This window comes from Ovis canadensis, chromosome 25 (assembly GCF_042477335.2).
Source record: "Ovis canadensis isolate MfBH-ARS-UI-01 breed Bighorn chromosome 25, ARS-UI_OviCan_v2, whole genome shotgun sequence".
In the NCBI taxonomy this organism is placed as follows: domain Eukaryota; kingdom Metazoa; phylum Chordata; class Mammalia; order Artiodactyla; family Bovidae; genus Ovis; species Ovis canadensis.
This window is the reverse complement of record NC_091269.1, coordinates 19,851,146-19,865,641: the sequence shown is the minus strand read 5'-3', so window position 1 is coordinate 19,865,641 and position 14,496 is coordinate 19,851,146. Positions and strand designations below refer to the sequence as shown.

At 45.4% G+C, this 14,496-nt stretch overlaps 1 protein-coding gene across 1 annotated transcript in view; it reads right to left on the bottom strand.

The window, feature by feature from the left end:
* The window catches only part of GALNT2 (polypeptide N-acetylgalactosaminyltransferase 2), a 181,586-nt gene that overhangs the window by 37,445 nt on the left and 129,645 nt on the right, over window positions 1-14,496 (bottom strand). Inside the window, exons 4-6 of the mRNA XM_069572589.1 lie at window positions 776-874; window positions 453-520; window positions 136-201 (exon numbers count right to left, since the gene is read on the bottom strand). Coding sequence (XP_069428690.1) covers window positions 136-201; window positions 453-520; window positions 776-874 — 233 coding nt within the window. The remainder of the gene's footprint in view (window positions 1-135; window positions 202-452; window positions 521-775; window positions 875-14,496) is intronic.

Here is a 14,496-nt window from a genome sequence, read left to right as displayed (position 1 = left end):
GCTGTGCTGGAGGGAGGCAGACAAAAGACGAGACAGTTAATTGTTCCTGCACCTGAAATGTTTCTTCACACTATTACTGGGTTCAGGGAAAATCAGAATTCAACTGTTTTGGTATTGAATTAAGAGAAGTCTTACCTTCTCGCCGATCGTTTCGGAGTACACGTACTTTCTCAATTTTCCCCAAGAGAGCCCCGTCTTCAGCTGGGAAAAGAAAAGAAGCAAAGCTTTTGAACCTCAAGTTTACAAAGGGCATGGGGGGGCAGGGATGGTGATTCTCCATCACCGATGGGCTGATGAGCCCCTTGGGGCATCAGAGAGGCCCTCTTTTTGCTGCTCCCACTTCTTGAGGCCTTTTCTTGAAACTTGTCCTTAGCACCCACAGCCCAGAAAGGCTGGTGCCCAGGAGAAGGGCCAGAAGGAGGGGTGGGGGTGGGGGACTGGTCTCTACTTACGGTCATTGCTGTAGTCATCCACCAAGATGATTTCTTTTATCAGGTGGGGCGGGCTTTTCTTAAGGACACTGAGGAAAGGCAGAAAGATACAGTTGCAGGCCTTTCAGGGGTGTGATGCGGGTGGGAAACTCTCATCCCCTGGCCCCAGTCCTGGATGGAGGAGCCCCCAGCCCCTCCTGTGCTGCACAGTCAGGGGACCTGTCTGCTCCCCCAGACAGCCCTTGCCTGGCTGTGCTGGGCACTTGGCCCTTGTTCGGCATCCCTGCTGGGGATGCCCCTCTACGCTTCAGTGGGTGGGAACGGGTGGCAGCTGCAGGCCTCACCTGACCACTGTCCTCAGCAAAGCTGACCTGGCTTCATTGTGAAACGTGATGACCACGCTGGTGGCTGGCAGATCTACCCGCCACTGCTTCCGCTGACACCTGCAGGAAAAGAAGGAGCGACCTGAACCACGAGCTGGGACCAACCCCAGCGAGCCCCCTGACAGCGTGGGCAGCCGGCCCTGCAGGACAGCACTCGGGGTGAACCTGCCGTTTGCAGGAGGCACTGGCCTATTCTGAGACGCAGTGACAGTGGGCCATCAGGAAACAGGAAACACAACCAGAGCAACAATTTAAAAGATGAAAGATTTCAGCAAAATGTAACATACTGAGAACATCTTTCTAACGTGTTAAAAAAAAAAAGTGTTTCGAAACAGTGAATCCCCATTTAGTCGCACATGCTGATACACCTATATAGATGTGCTTTTCACAGTTCACAGTGCTTACTTGTGAGGGGTGGAATCAACTGTGTGATGCTGCTCTTTTCTTCCCTCCTACTTTGCCTGCAGCAAGCATGTGGGTTGCTGGGATTCTCAGCCGAGCTGTATTTGGTATCTGGCTCTACCCTGGTCCTGGATCGCAAGACACACGCCCCTCACCTTGTCAGACTGTCATCCCAGGGGCCACTGCTGCAGGCTGCTGTGGGAGAGGGAAGGGTGGTTGGGCCTTTGAGCCCATCAGCTCCCCTTCTACTTCTAGCAGCACTGAAAGAACCAGGCTGAATAAAGTCCCTACAAATTGTGGGCAGACTGCAACAGGCAGTCTGTACCCTGCAGACAGACACAAGGCTGTGAGGGCCCAGAAAAGCTGTTTCAGAACACAGGACTCTAGAGCCCTGGGCTGAAGATGCTGAGCCATCACCCACTAGGCAACAGAAAGGACCAGCAAAAGGAGATCGGGCTCAGCAGGTACAACATAAGGGACACTGCAAGTCCCTCGAAAGCTCCATGACCTTGAAAAACATGCCAGCAGAGAGGTGATGCTCCAGAGAATCCTGTGAGAGCAAGACCCCTGGGCAGGCTTATAGTTCTTGAGGACTGCTGCAAACAAACTGTGGCATGAGGGCATTCAGGGAGTTAGTCTGGTGGCAAAAGGGGTGAGGACAGACAGCTAAAGCCTCTTTGGCCTCTGGAAGCAGCTCTTGGCCCGACGTGGAGACAGTGATGATCTTGCCTGCAGTAGGGTGGGGACCGTCAGTCGGCCACCAGGGACGTGGTCCCTCCACACTGTGCTCACCATCTGGGATCCCTGCACTGGTAGCAGAGAAGGTGGAACACTTTCCATTGGGCCAACATATTTTCAAGAGTTTGTTCTACTCTCGGGACTTTCCTGGTGGTGCAGTGGCTAACTGGCTAAGTGCTCTCAACGCAGGGAGTCTGGATTCAGCCCTGGGTCAGGGCACTAGATCCCACATGCCACAACTAAGAGCTCTCATGCCACAACAAACAAAGACCCCAGCGCAGCCAAACATGTATTTTTTGAAGAACTTGTTTTACTCTTTAGCTCTTAATGTAATTGACCACAGCTGCAAGTGATCTGCTCCCAGAATTGAAACTATTCATCTTAATGATAAGAAATGAGTAGGAAAAGGAGAAAGATTAATATATTTGGAGCTCAGCAGCGCCTTAAAGGAAAATGGTTGACACATATTTTCCCTCAGGACTGGGAAAACTATTTCAGAGAGCAAATTTTGAAAATAAGCAAGAAAAGCAGTATGATTAAAAAGCAATTAGGTCAGATCACAAAATGGGCTTCTTCTGTTTACCTTAGTTATATGGATAACTGGATTTTAATTAACTATGAGAAAATGACATACCAGTCACTGTTGGGAGAAAGAATGCATTCTGGAATTAATGTCAAGTCTTTAATGACAAGTAGATTGATAGGCTAGAGTGTTTTTTCTTTTTTTTTTCACTTTTAAGAATTTGTCGATTGTTAGATTAAGGAAGTAAGAATCTGCAAGGTTCAACTGTAAACAAATGATCAACAAATGTCATTCCCAAGAACCAAAACTGCAAAGCTAATGAAATAAGAACCCCAGGATAGGAGCCAATACTCTGCAATCAGACCCCACTCCACACAGTTGAGGGGGGTGCTTTGCTGAGCTGAGCAGATTTGCTGAACTCTGTCTGGTGCAGCCACGTGAAAAATCAAAAGGAGAGAAGGGAGCATTTTTCAGGCTTAAATCATAGTAAACTCAGCTGATGCAATCACGTCCTATTCCCTCGTTTTCTGTCTCTCTGCAGGAAGCCTCGTCTTCCACGAGCATTTGGAATTCTCAAGGGGCTTTGGACACATTTTTCAGAACACAGCATTCACACCATTTTATTAAAATTCCTCTCCAGTCATAAGGCACCAAGTTTTGCTAGGAATTGGCAATTAGGAAATTTAAGAGGTATATCCTATTTCTAAGATAAAGAGGGATGACAAGTAAAAACCGAGAAATAACTCATACCTTGTGAGTTTAAGAGTGCTATATGTACGTATATGAATTCAGATCCTAAGTCTTCACACTGAGCCAAGAAAAAGGAGGGGTTGTTTGAAGAATTTCTTTAAAAAGAAACAGAATAAATCTTGCACGTAAAGAGCTCTGTCGCTGCCAAGCAGTCTTCTCTGCTTCAGAGCTGGTGAAAGAACGCCTGCCTGATATAGAAACCCACTAGGGGGGCTAGCTGTCAGGGGCACCTTCATCCTGAAGCTTCTCTGAGAACTGAGCAGAAGCCGGGGCTTAGTTGGCATCAGCAGCATGGACAGTCTGCAGTCAATTCTGTTCTCCCTCCCAGACGACGCAGCTGAGGCAGTGTGATGTGGAGGATAGCTTTGGGTCAAGTTCACTTGAGTTTCCATGGGTCATTCTGGTAATTTCCTGTCCAGTTAAATGGGGACTTTAAAAAACTGGACACACAGTGATTTTAAAAAATATTTTATTGAGCTTTAAATTTCTGTGAGATGATGGCCATCGTCTTTCTCTCTCAATCAGCTGATGTCTAGTACACTGAGCACCTGAGCCCTCAGGGTGCCGAAGGAACCTGTCTCTGGGGAGGCTTGTCTCTGATGCAAATGTTATATGTAGGTTTGGTTGAGACACTGATGAAATATTCAAACACCACATGTCCTCAGACTGGGAAGCCAGGGGCTCCGTTTAGTAACATGGAAGGTTGCCCCATGGTGTGGAAAAGGGTACAGAAATATGCTGTCTACCCCATGCCCTCAACCTACCTCCCAGCCCCACTGCTGGTCTGGCCTGTGGCAACCTTGGTCACTGAGTGACCTGAGGCACTGTACCCTTCTTCATCTGTGAAACCGGCCCGTACAATTTTGCATGGTCAGTGGGACAATCAAGTATCGAAAAAGGACTCTGAACACTGGAAAGGTTGCTGTCATCCTAATAAGGGCTATCGCATGCACTTGGCTGTCATGTATCAACAGGCATCTACCCAGGCATCTTCTACCAAGCACCTGGGGCTCAACCCCTCTCTGACACCAGCAGGGTCCCCGGAGAGGGCTGCGAAGACCCCACTACCCTAAGCATTCAACACCAGCCCTGCTCTAACCATGCCCTGGGGTCCCACATAGGGGCAAATTTCCAGCAAATGGGGACCCTGGACATCAGTCTCCATGGCAGCGGATTCTTGCTGTGTGTCCACAGTGGGCCTTCTGGCTGGGTCTCAGCTTCCCATGAAACACCTGGAGGGGAAATACCAGGATCATTCACAGTATTTCAAGGTTCTGGTTGCTGTCATGTGTATTTCTCTTTAGAAATTATTGACCTAAAGAAATTTTGGAAATAAATTTTGGATTTATTCTGTGATTTTAACTGGAGTCTGCCCCTGAGAGACAAATCCAGCTTTGATTTGCTGACAACAAAACAAGGCAAAGCATGGGGAGAAAAATAAACAAGCAAAACAAATTCAGTTCAGTTCAGCTCAGTCACACAGTCATGTCCAACTCTTTGCGACCCCATGGACTGCAGCACTCCTATCCATCGACCGCAGGCCTCCCTGTCCATCACCAACTCCCGGAGCTCACTCAAACTCACATTCATGGAGTCGGTGATGCCATCCAGCCATCTCATCCTCTGTCGTCCCTTTCTCCTCCTACCTTCAATCTTTCCCAGCATCAGGGTCTTTTCCAACGAGGCAGTTCTTTGCATCAGGTGGCCAATATATTGGAGTTTCAGCTTCAGCATCAGTCCTTCCAAAGAATATTCAGGACTGATTTCCTTCAGGATGGACTGGTTGGATCTCTTTGCAGTCCAAGGGACTCTCAAGACTCTTCTCCAACACCACAGTTCAAAAGCATCAATTCTTCTGTGCTCAGCTTTCTTCATATTCCAATTCTCACATCCATACTTGACCACTGGAAAAACCACAGCCTTGACTAGATGGACCTTTGTTGGCAAAGTAGTCTCTGCTTTTTAATATGTTGTCTAGGTAGGTCATAGCTTTTCTTCCAAGGAGCAAGCGTTTTTAATTCCATAGCTGCAGTCACCATCTGCAGTGATTTTAGAGCCCCCCAAAATAAAAGTCAGCCACTGTTTCTACTGTTTCCCCATCTATTTGCTATGAAGTGACAGATGCCATGATCTTCGTTTTCTGAATGTTGAGCTTTAAGCCAACTTTTTCACTCTCCTCTTTCACTTTCATCAAGAGGCTCTTTAGTTCTTCTTCACTTTCTGCCATAAGGGTGGTGTCATCTGCATATCTGAGGTTATTGATATTTCTCCCAACAATCTTGATTCTAGCTTGGGCTTCATCCAGCCCAGCATTTCACATGATGCACTCTGCATATAAGTTAAATAAGCAGGGTGACAATATACAGCCTTGACATACTCCTTTTCCTATTTGGAACCAGTCTATTGTTCCATGTCCAGTTCGAACTGTTGCTTCCTGACCTGCATTCAGGTTTCTCAAGAGGCAGGTCAGGTGGTCTGGTATTCTCATCTCTTTAAGAGTTTTTTAAGAATTTTCCACAGTTTGTTGGGAAAAACAAATTATCAAAGCTAAGGATCAAGTCTTGGACCATGATCAGCTCAGGTGTGGTAATGAGTATCCTGTGGCCTATTGGGGAGAGAGGCAGCAGGCCTGCTTTTTCCCAGGTCGTCACCACCACCACCATCATGGTTATGTCTGCAAGATATCGCAGACATAAAATCTAGAAGAGGTTATACAAACACCTAGGTGTTCCTGCCTGGAGAATCCCAGGGACGGGGGAGCCTGCTGGGCTGCCGTCTATGGGGTCGCACAGAGTCAGACACAACTGAAGCGACTTAGCAGCAAGCACCCTCCACTCCACTTTTTCAAATCTTAATACTTTGCAACACTGGTACCTGATTAAGATTTTTTAAATGAAATAAAACTCAACATATAATAGTTAAAGTCCTGGTACGTCTTTCCTACCTCAAATCCCATCTTCATCAATGGTAACACTACCCTAAGCTTGGTTCATCAGTATTCCTCACTACATCTTCATCAAACCACATGTGTTCTGTGTGTGTGTGTGTGTGTGTGTGTGTTAGTTGCTCAGTTGTGTCTGACTCTTTGTGACGCCATGGACTGTAGCCCACCAGGCTCCTCTGTGCATGGGATTCTCCAGGCAGGGTTGTCATTTCCTTCTCCAGGGGATCTTTCCGACCCAGGGATCAAACCCAGGTCTCCCACATTGCAGGCAGATTCTTTACAGTCTGAGCAATTCATAAACAGAATGGAGTACTGTTTTGTGTATGGCTGACACTGCGCTGCGGCTTGCTCTCTCCACTTTTGGGAATGCACCTGCTTTGACATACACGGCTGTTTTATTCACACCCGCTGCTGCACGGCCATCTCTTGCAGGAACACACCACATCCAATCCCTTTCTGCTGACAGTCAGGCTCTCTGTTAGGAACAATGCAGTCGTGGATGCTGTCTTTTTGCATATGTGAGAAAGTTTCTCTGCATCATTTGCCCGCAGACGACTCCTAGTCACAGATTTATGTTATTCAGCAAGCTGATCTTTGAAGGCTGTTCCCAGCTTTACCCCACCCACAAGGGCAGCATTCACAGTGCTCCAAATTCTCACCATCCCCTGATAGCATCAAATTTTGCCCACCAGATAGATATGAAATAGCCTCTTAGTATCCTAATTTTCTTTCCCCTATTTACTAGAGAGGGCAGACATCTTGTCATATGTTTATGAGCTGATGATTAAAGACCCCTTTCTAAAATATTACCCCAGGGCCACAGTTTGAAAAATCAAACTTAAAAAGTATGTGTGACAGAATACATCTTAAACAAAATAACAGGATCTGCCACAGACTTGGAGAAGATTTTTGCAGTACTCACGGCTGACAGAGGATACTATCCGGAATATACAAATTCCTATCATCGAATACTAAAGAGGCAAAAACCTAACAAATAGTGGACAAAGAATATGAGCAACCATTTGACAGGAGAAACAATCTAACCAGCTCACAGGCCACTGCTGGTCATGGCTGGAGTCCGTGGACTGTGCACTCAGCAACCTAACTGAGCTCTCCTAGTCCTGAGAATCTGTGTATTCTCTGGATTTTCCACCCACTGATTCATCCACATTTTGCCCTTTTCTTTACACCACTTCTACATGTACAGTTCTTGTCTCAATCAGGCACTGTTTATGGCCTGCAATGCAATATGCAATAAAAAAGGTAGTAGAGAACACCTCATCTTCAAAGTGAATGCAATTCAATCCTCATAAAGCATCATGTTTGCCATACACATTTTACAGACACCTTTAATCTAGTAAAGTGATGCTCAAAATTCTCCAAGCCAGGCTTCAGCAATACGTGAACTGTGAACTTCCTGACGTTCAAGCTGGATTTCGAAAAGGCAGAGGAACCAGAGATCAAATTGCCAACATCCGCTGGATCATCAAAAAAATAAGAGAGTTCCAGAAAAACATCTACTACTGCTTTATTGACTATGCCAAAGCCTTTGACTGTGTGGATCACAATACACTGCGGAAAATTCTGAAAGAGACAGGAATACGAGACCACCTGACCTGTCTCTTGAGATATCTGTATGCAGGTCAGAAAGCAACAGTTAGAACAGACTGTTTCCAAATAGGAAAAGGAGTACATCAAGGCTGTATATTGTCACCCTGCTTATTTAACTTATATGTAGAGTACATCATGAGAAACGCTGGGTTGGAGGAAGCACAGGCTGGAATCAGGATTGCTGGGAGAAACATCAATAACTTCAGATATGCAGATGACACCACCCTTATGGCAGAAAGTGAAGCAGAACTAAAGAACCTCTTGATCAAAGTGAAAGAGGAGAGTGAAAAAGCTGGCTTAAAGCTCAACATTCAGAAAACTAAGATTATGGCATCCATCACTTCATAGCAAATAGATGGGGAAACAGTAGAAACAGTGGCTGACTTTATTTTGGGGGGCTCCAATATCACTGCAGACAGTGACTGCAGCCACGAAATTAAAACACACTTACTTCTTAGAATAAAAGTTATGACCAACCTACACAGCATATTAAAAAGCAGAGTCATTACTTTGCCAACAAAGGTCCATCTAATCAAGGCTATGGTTTTTCCAGCAGTCATGTATAGATGTGAGAGTTGGACTGTGAAGAAAGCTGAGCACCAAAGAATTGACGGTTTTGAACTGTGCTGTTGGAGAAGACTCTTGAGAGTCCCTTGGACTACAAGGAGATCCAACCAGTCCATCCTAAAGGACATCAGTCCTCAGTGTTCATTGGAAGGACTGATGCTAAAGCTGAAACTCCTATACTTTGGGCACCTGATGCGAAGAACTGACTCATTGGAAAAGGCCCTGATGCTGGGAAAGATTGAAGGCAGGAGGAGAAGGTTGGATGGTATCACCGACTCAATGGACCTGAGTCTGGGTAAACTCTGGGAGTTGGTGATGGACAGGGAGGCATGGGGTCGCAAAGAGTCGGACATGACTGAGCGACTGAACTGAATTTAATCAGATTTAGGAAACTCCAAGTGCCAAATCAAGTTTATGATTTTTTCCCTTGCATCTATTAAGAAGATCATATAGCTTTCCTCCTTTAATCCTTTGAGAAGGAATATTATATTAATATATCTCATGCTGTTCTATCATTTTTGTATTCCTAAATGAATCTCCCCTTGGCTATGCCTTTTTAAAATAGAGCAATATTAGATACACTGGTACTCGGTTTCCAGTTTTTGACTCTATAATCCTAACAGTAGCTGGCCTAAAATGTTCTGTTCTTCTTCATTCTTTATCCAGTTTCACAAGAAGGTATTCGAGCCCTCAAGAAGCAAACAAGGCAGCTTTCCCTCTCTTTCTAGAAAGTCTCTAAAAGAGTCTGTGAATTCAGGGAAGATAAACTTCTTACTGTTAAAAAGACCTTTCATGGTTTGCATTTATATTTTTCTATTTATTGAATGACTCTGGTCATTTCCACATTCCTAGAAAACTAAGCATTCCATTAAATTTTCAAATTTGCATACAAGTGAACCCACAGTTTTCTTATAATCTTTACAAACTCTACTCTGTCCATAGTTATATCTGCTCCGCTCTTTTATTCCTAACATTATTTAATCATGTTTTTTACATTTATCAGTATTCTTAGAGATTTCTAATTGTTGAAAATCAAGCTTTATATAATCCTGTTTCTTATTTTCCCAGTTTATTAAATTTTTCTTTCTTCTTATTTCCTTTCTTCTGTTTTGAGGTTTACCCCATTTTTGTGTGTGTTTGCCTTTTTGAGTCACAGATCTGTCTTACAGTTTAAAAGTCCAACCAGACTATCACTGGAGAAACAAAGGCAGTTCTGTACACAACCGAGAGGAGGGTGGGGTGAAAGAGGAAGAGGTGCCTGTAGGTGTAATGACTAGCTCTGACACTGCAAGAGTGATGTGGCACCTGCCTTGGTCCTGTGCCAAGGTATACACGTAGGGTGGTGCCTCAGGCAATGGACAGCAACATAACACTGGGCTGGGCTGGTCTCTCTGGCAGACAGAGCTCCTGGAAAGGTGCCAGTCTCCACGTGCACCCTTGGTCCAGGTGAGACAAGCCAAGGGAGACTGTGTCAGGGTCAAGCTCAAGTGGCAGGGCCAGGGGTTTCAAAAAACAAAAGAACCGATCCAAATATATTGTCAGTTCCCAGGCCCTCTGCCTCTGCTTGCATGTGGAAGTGTGCGTGTGTAGGGTCCTACCACACAGAGCCTGAGACGCAGGCTATGAAGAGCAGGTGACCCAGCTGAGGCCCCGAAAGTATCTTTTGTTCTTTGCCTTCGCCCACAGGGAACACATTTTCTGTTCAAAGGAAGAAAGAGGCAGGTCTGCTGTTTGAGTTGACTGTGTCCTGGCAGTGGACACAGCGGTCCCCACAGGAGCTGGAACTTTCAGTACAAGCTGTGCAGCTGAAGCCACTCGCCCACCCCATCTGGAGCCAACCACGGGCTGGGCATGCTCCTCATCAGGGACCCGCTGTGCTCTGGGGCCAGGTAGCTGTCCTGGCATGATCTTACAGGCATCACTCACAGAAAGTGAGTGCCAGACTCTCCCAAAAGCAGGTCGTCAACACGCAGACGCCTTGGCTCTGCCCACACAAGTAGGTCTGGTTGATGCCTAGGAATGTGAGTTTTAGAAGCTCCCTCCTGGACATGAAGCAGCGCATCAAGAGAGCCAGGCCTAAGGCCTCATAGCCCTGGGCCCTGTGGAAGATGGTGGGAGCCTGGATTCACAGCAAGGCACCCTGAACTCAGACCGGCCCTCCCTCCAGCCCCAGGTCAGGCAGAGACCTTAGAGCCTCAACCCCTCAACTTCAACACAACCTGAACAAGGGGTCAGCCTCACACTGTCATCTCCACGGCTCATTTGATCCGAGGGGCTAGGGAGGCCAGGGGATAAAACGGGAGTTGGAAATGGGATTTACTAAAGCAGAAGGTAAAAAAGAGGTCTCACAGCTGTTGTATAATGTTCATTTAATTAAAATACACTCTTAATAATCCTTCAAGCAGTGATAATGACGTGATATTCCACCTAATCAACTAATTTCTGATCAGTCCTAATAGCTGGAGAGCTTATTCTATAGAGGTCTTTTAAAATGGAAAAGAATCAGATCCAAAGACATTTGAAAACCTCTGCAGGGCCCATCTGAAATGAAGCTTCTTAAAAATCCAGTTGGCAGCGGATCTGAATTAGCCCCAGCTAGTGGCAGGTCTGTCTCACTCTGAAGTTTTCAGTCCAAAGCACCCCGATGCTTCCCCCGAGTGTTCTCGCGCCTCGCGCTGCGTCTGACCATGGGAGCGTGTTCTTATACCGAGAATGAGGTGTCTGAAACCCCTCTCAAGGTGTCAGAAACTGGAGTCTGTTGTGTTCACCACCCTCCCTTTGAAGTCCTCTGATCCCCTGGAAAAGCCAAGCACTCCAGAGGTGAAAGCATAGCAGACAGCCCACGAGCACAGACTCCTCACTCTGAAGACGCTGCAGCAGAGCCACGGAGAACACATGCTGCCCTGAAGACGCTGCAGCAGAGCCACGGGGAACACACGCTGCCCGGAACACACAGGGTCCTCTCCCGGCCCCGAGGGAGCGGATGCCAGGTCTCCACTTGCTGCTTTCAGCCAGTGCCTTCTGGAGAAAGCAAACTATTTTCTCAGTCAAAGAGTGTAACCTGCCCTCTACTGCCTCCAGTTTTACAGACACTAAATTTTAACTGAGAACTTTTTCAAGAGCGGATAGCTACTGAATGTTAAGAAAGTAAGAGCCCTGGATGAAGCCCTTTGAGGTTCTTATCCTTCCAAGTACACTTCAGGCAGGACCTCCTGTTCATGGCTGAGGAAGTCAGAGCAGAAAGAAAGCAGAGCTTGAACTTCTTACCCCTTCCGATGCAGGGAGCCACCCTCTCGGGATGAGGGTGCACACCGTTTATCAGAGAGTGAGGGCCGTGGGTCCCCACCTGTTCCACAGACACAGGGCACCTCCACCTTCCTCCTGGACTCAAGTTTCCAAGTCTCTCTTTGCACTGCTCTGTGAAGAGACCTGCTCCCTGCTGTCTTGGGGTTGATCATGCGAGCCGCTCTTGGCTTTAGTCAGACAACCGGCTTTCCTCTCTGTCCTGCATCTCTCTTCCAATCCTCCCCCCAAATACGGGTCAAATAATCCCTGGGACTGGAAGGATGGCAGGTTCAAGTGCACGGACCTTGTTGTGGTTCTGACTTTTAAGGACACTGACTTTACCACAGAAGATGCTTTTGGGTACTTTTCAAAGACAGTTAACTCTATGTTTTTGCTTGTTGTACAAAGATAAAATTTTTACCCATTTCCTCACAAGGATAAAAGGCAAACAGAAGAGTTTCGTCACTGGTTAAGGACAAGGATGTAAACTGGGAGCAGAACCCTCCTTGGCCCCAGCCCATCAGGGTTTCACACAAATAACCAAAGGAATATTCAGCACTTGGCTTGAGATGACCTGTTCCTACCCTCTCCAACCAAAGCTAGGGTGATATCTTGTTCCCTGAGACCTTGCTCATGTCAAGTGTAACAGCATCCTTTTGGAATCTTGGGGTGGGGGGTGGAAATTAACTTCTAATGAATGGCAGAATGATGGTATGTGATGGTAAAGGATGATGAAGTTATCCGATCCACGCTTCCTGACACTGACAGCTGCTGCGTCCTTCTGACTGCAATGTCGTGGCGTCTCTCTTGTGCACCCCTGAAAAAGGGCACAACCATCTTGGTAACACAAAAGTCACACCCCTCTTGCCCCCTTCTTACAGAGCTTGTTTTGGGCAAACTGCCAAGCCCTAGAGATGAGTTCTGCTTGGCCAAAGACAAACTCCTTTCCCTAGCCTCCACCATGATCTCCAATAACCATGACTTAGTTCTGGCTAACGAATAGTAACAGAAAGTCTGCTGGGGGATTCCAGAAAAGATGTACTTTGCTGATAAAAGCAAACAGTCCCTAAAGAAAAGACTATTTTGGACCCCTTTGCTTCCTGCCTTGAAAGTAATTATGATGCATGGAGCTATGGCAGCTTTCCTGAAACGATACAAGGCAAAAAAGATGAGGCAGAAAAACCAAAAAAAAAAAAAAAAGTGTTTCTAAACAAGAAAAAGGATTTAAGTGCATATGAATATGATATTATACCAATATACTTGAAAACAAAGTGGCATTTATAATAAGCTATAAATTATCAAAATTAATTCAAGCGAAGCACAGGAAAATTGGCCAGTATCAATATCCATATGGGAATTTTAAGTTATCCAAGGATTACACTGATTCAAACAAAAACAGCTCTAGGTTTAGATGACTTTTACAGGTGAATTGCAAGAAACAGTTCCTTTATAAATAAGTTTTTCTTAAGCATCTTTTTTTTTTACACATTTGTTCTAAATTCATTTTATAAAGTTACCGTAAGTATAAAGCCAAACCCACATGAAGGGAGGAGGAGGGAAGGGAAGGGAGGAGACCATGGATAATTTCAATTAGGAATCTTAATTCAAGACCCCAAATAAAATACCAACCAAACTGAGCAATTTACTGAAAAAATTCTGGTAGATTCTCAGAACTAAATAATGTACTGACTTCTAAAAATATACTTCCTTTCAAATGAATGGGCAAAGAGGTTATAAAAAAATACTCACCCCAATACTGTTAGCATTAAAGAAGTAAAGAAACAAACTCCACTCCCATCACCAGAGAACTTCGCCAGTCCAGGTTCGATTCATGATCCTGGATGCTTAGGGCTGGTGCACTGGGATGACCCAGAGGGATGGTATGGGGGGTTCAGGATGGGGAACACGTGTATACCTGTGGCGGATTCACGTTGATGTATGGCAAAACCAATACAATATTGTAAAGTAATTAACCTCCAATTAAAATAAATAAATTTATATTAAAAAAAGAAAATAAAATCGAATATATAAAACCATTTAAAATGAACACTAGATTTAAAATGTTTTCTATGCATCACTGAGTGAAAAAGTAGACTGTCCAATAGCAACTGCAGTGTTGTGCAGTTTATACAGAACGGTCTGCATCTAACTACTGGGAGGTATAGGAGACACGTCAGGAAGGATCTCTTAGCAGCTTTCAAATATACCACCTGGCAGTGTTAACTATGGTCACCATGCTGTACAGCACACCCCCAATACTTATTTATCCTATAACTGGAAGTTTGTAACTTGTGATTACCTTTATCCAACTCCTCCACCTTCTACCTCCGCCTCTGGTAGCCAAATCTGATGAGTTTTTTAGTTCACATGTAAGTGAGATCATATAGTATTTATTTTTCTTCATCTGAATTATCTCACTCAGCAAAATGCCTTCAAGATCCATCCATGTAGTCACAAACGGCAGAATTTCCTTCTTTTTTTATGGGTAGATAACTTTCCACTGTACATGCATGTGTGTGCAGGTATATAACATCCATTCACCCCTCAGTGGGCACCGAGGTTGCCTACATGTCTTAGGAAGAAAGTGTTAGTCACTCAGTCGTGTCCAATTCTTTGCGACCCCATGGACTGTAGTCCGCCAGGCTCCTCTGTCCATGCAATCCTCTAGGTAAGAATACTGAAAGTGAAGTGAAGTGAAAAATACTGGAGTGGTTGCCATTTCCTTCTCCAGGGAATCCCCCCAATCCAGGGGTCAAACCTAAGTCTCCTGCATTGCAGGCAGACTATTCACTGTCTGGGCCACCAGGGGGCTTTCCACATCTTGGCTATTATAAACAACGCTGCAGTGAACATGAAGCGCAG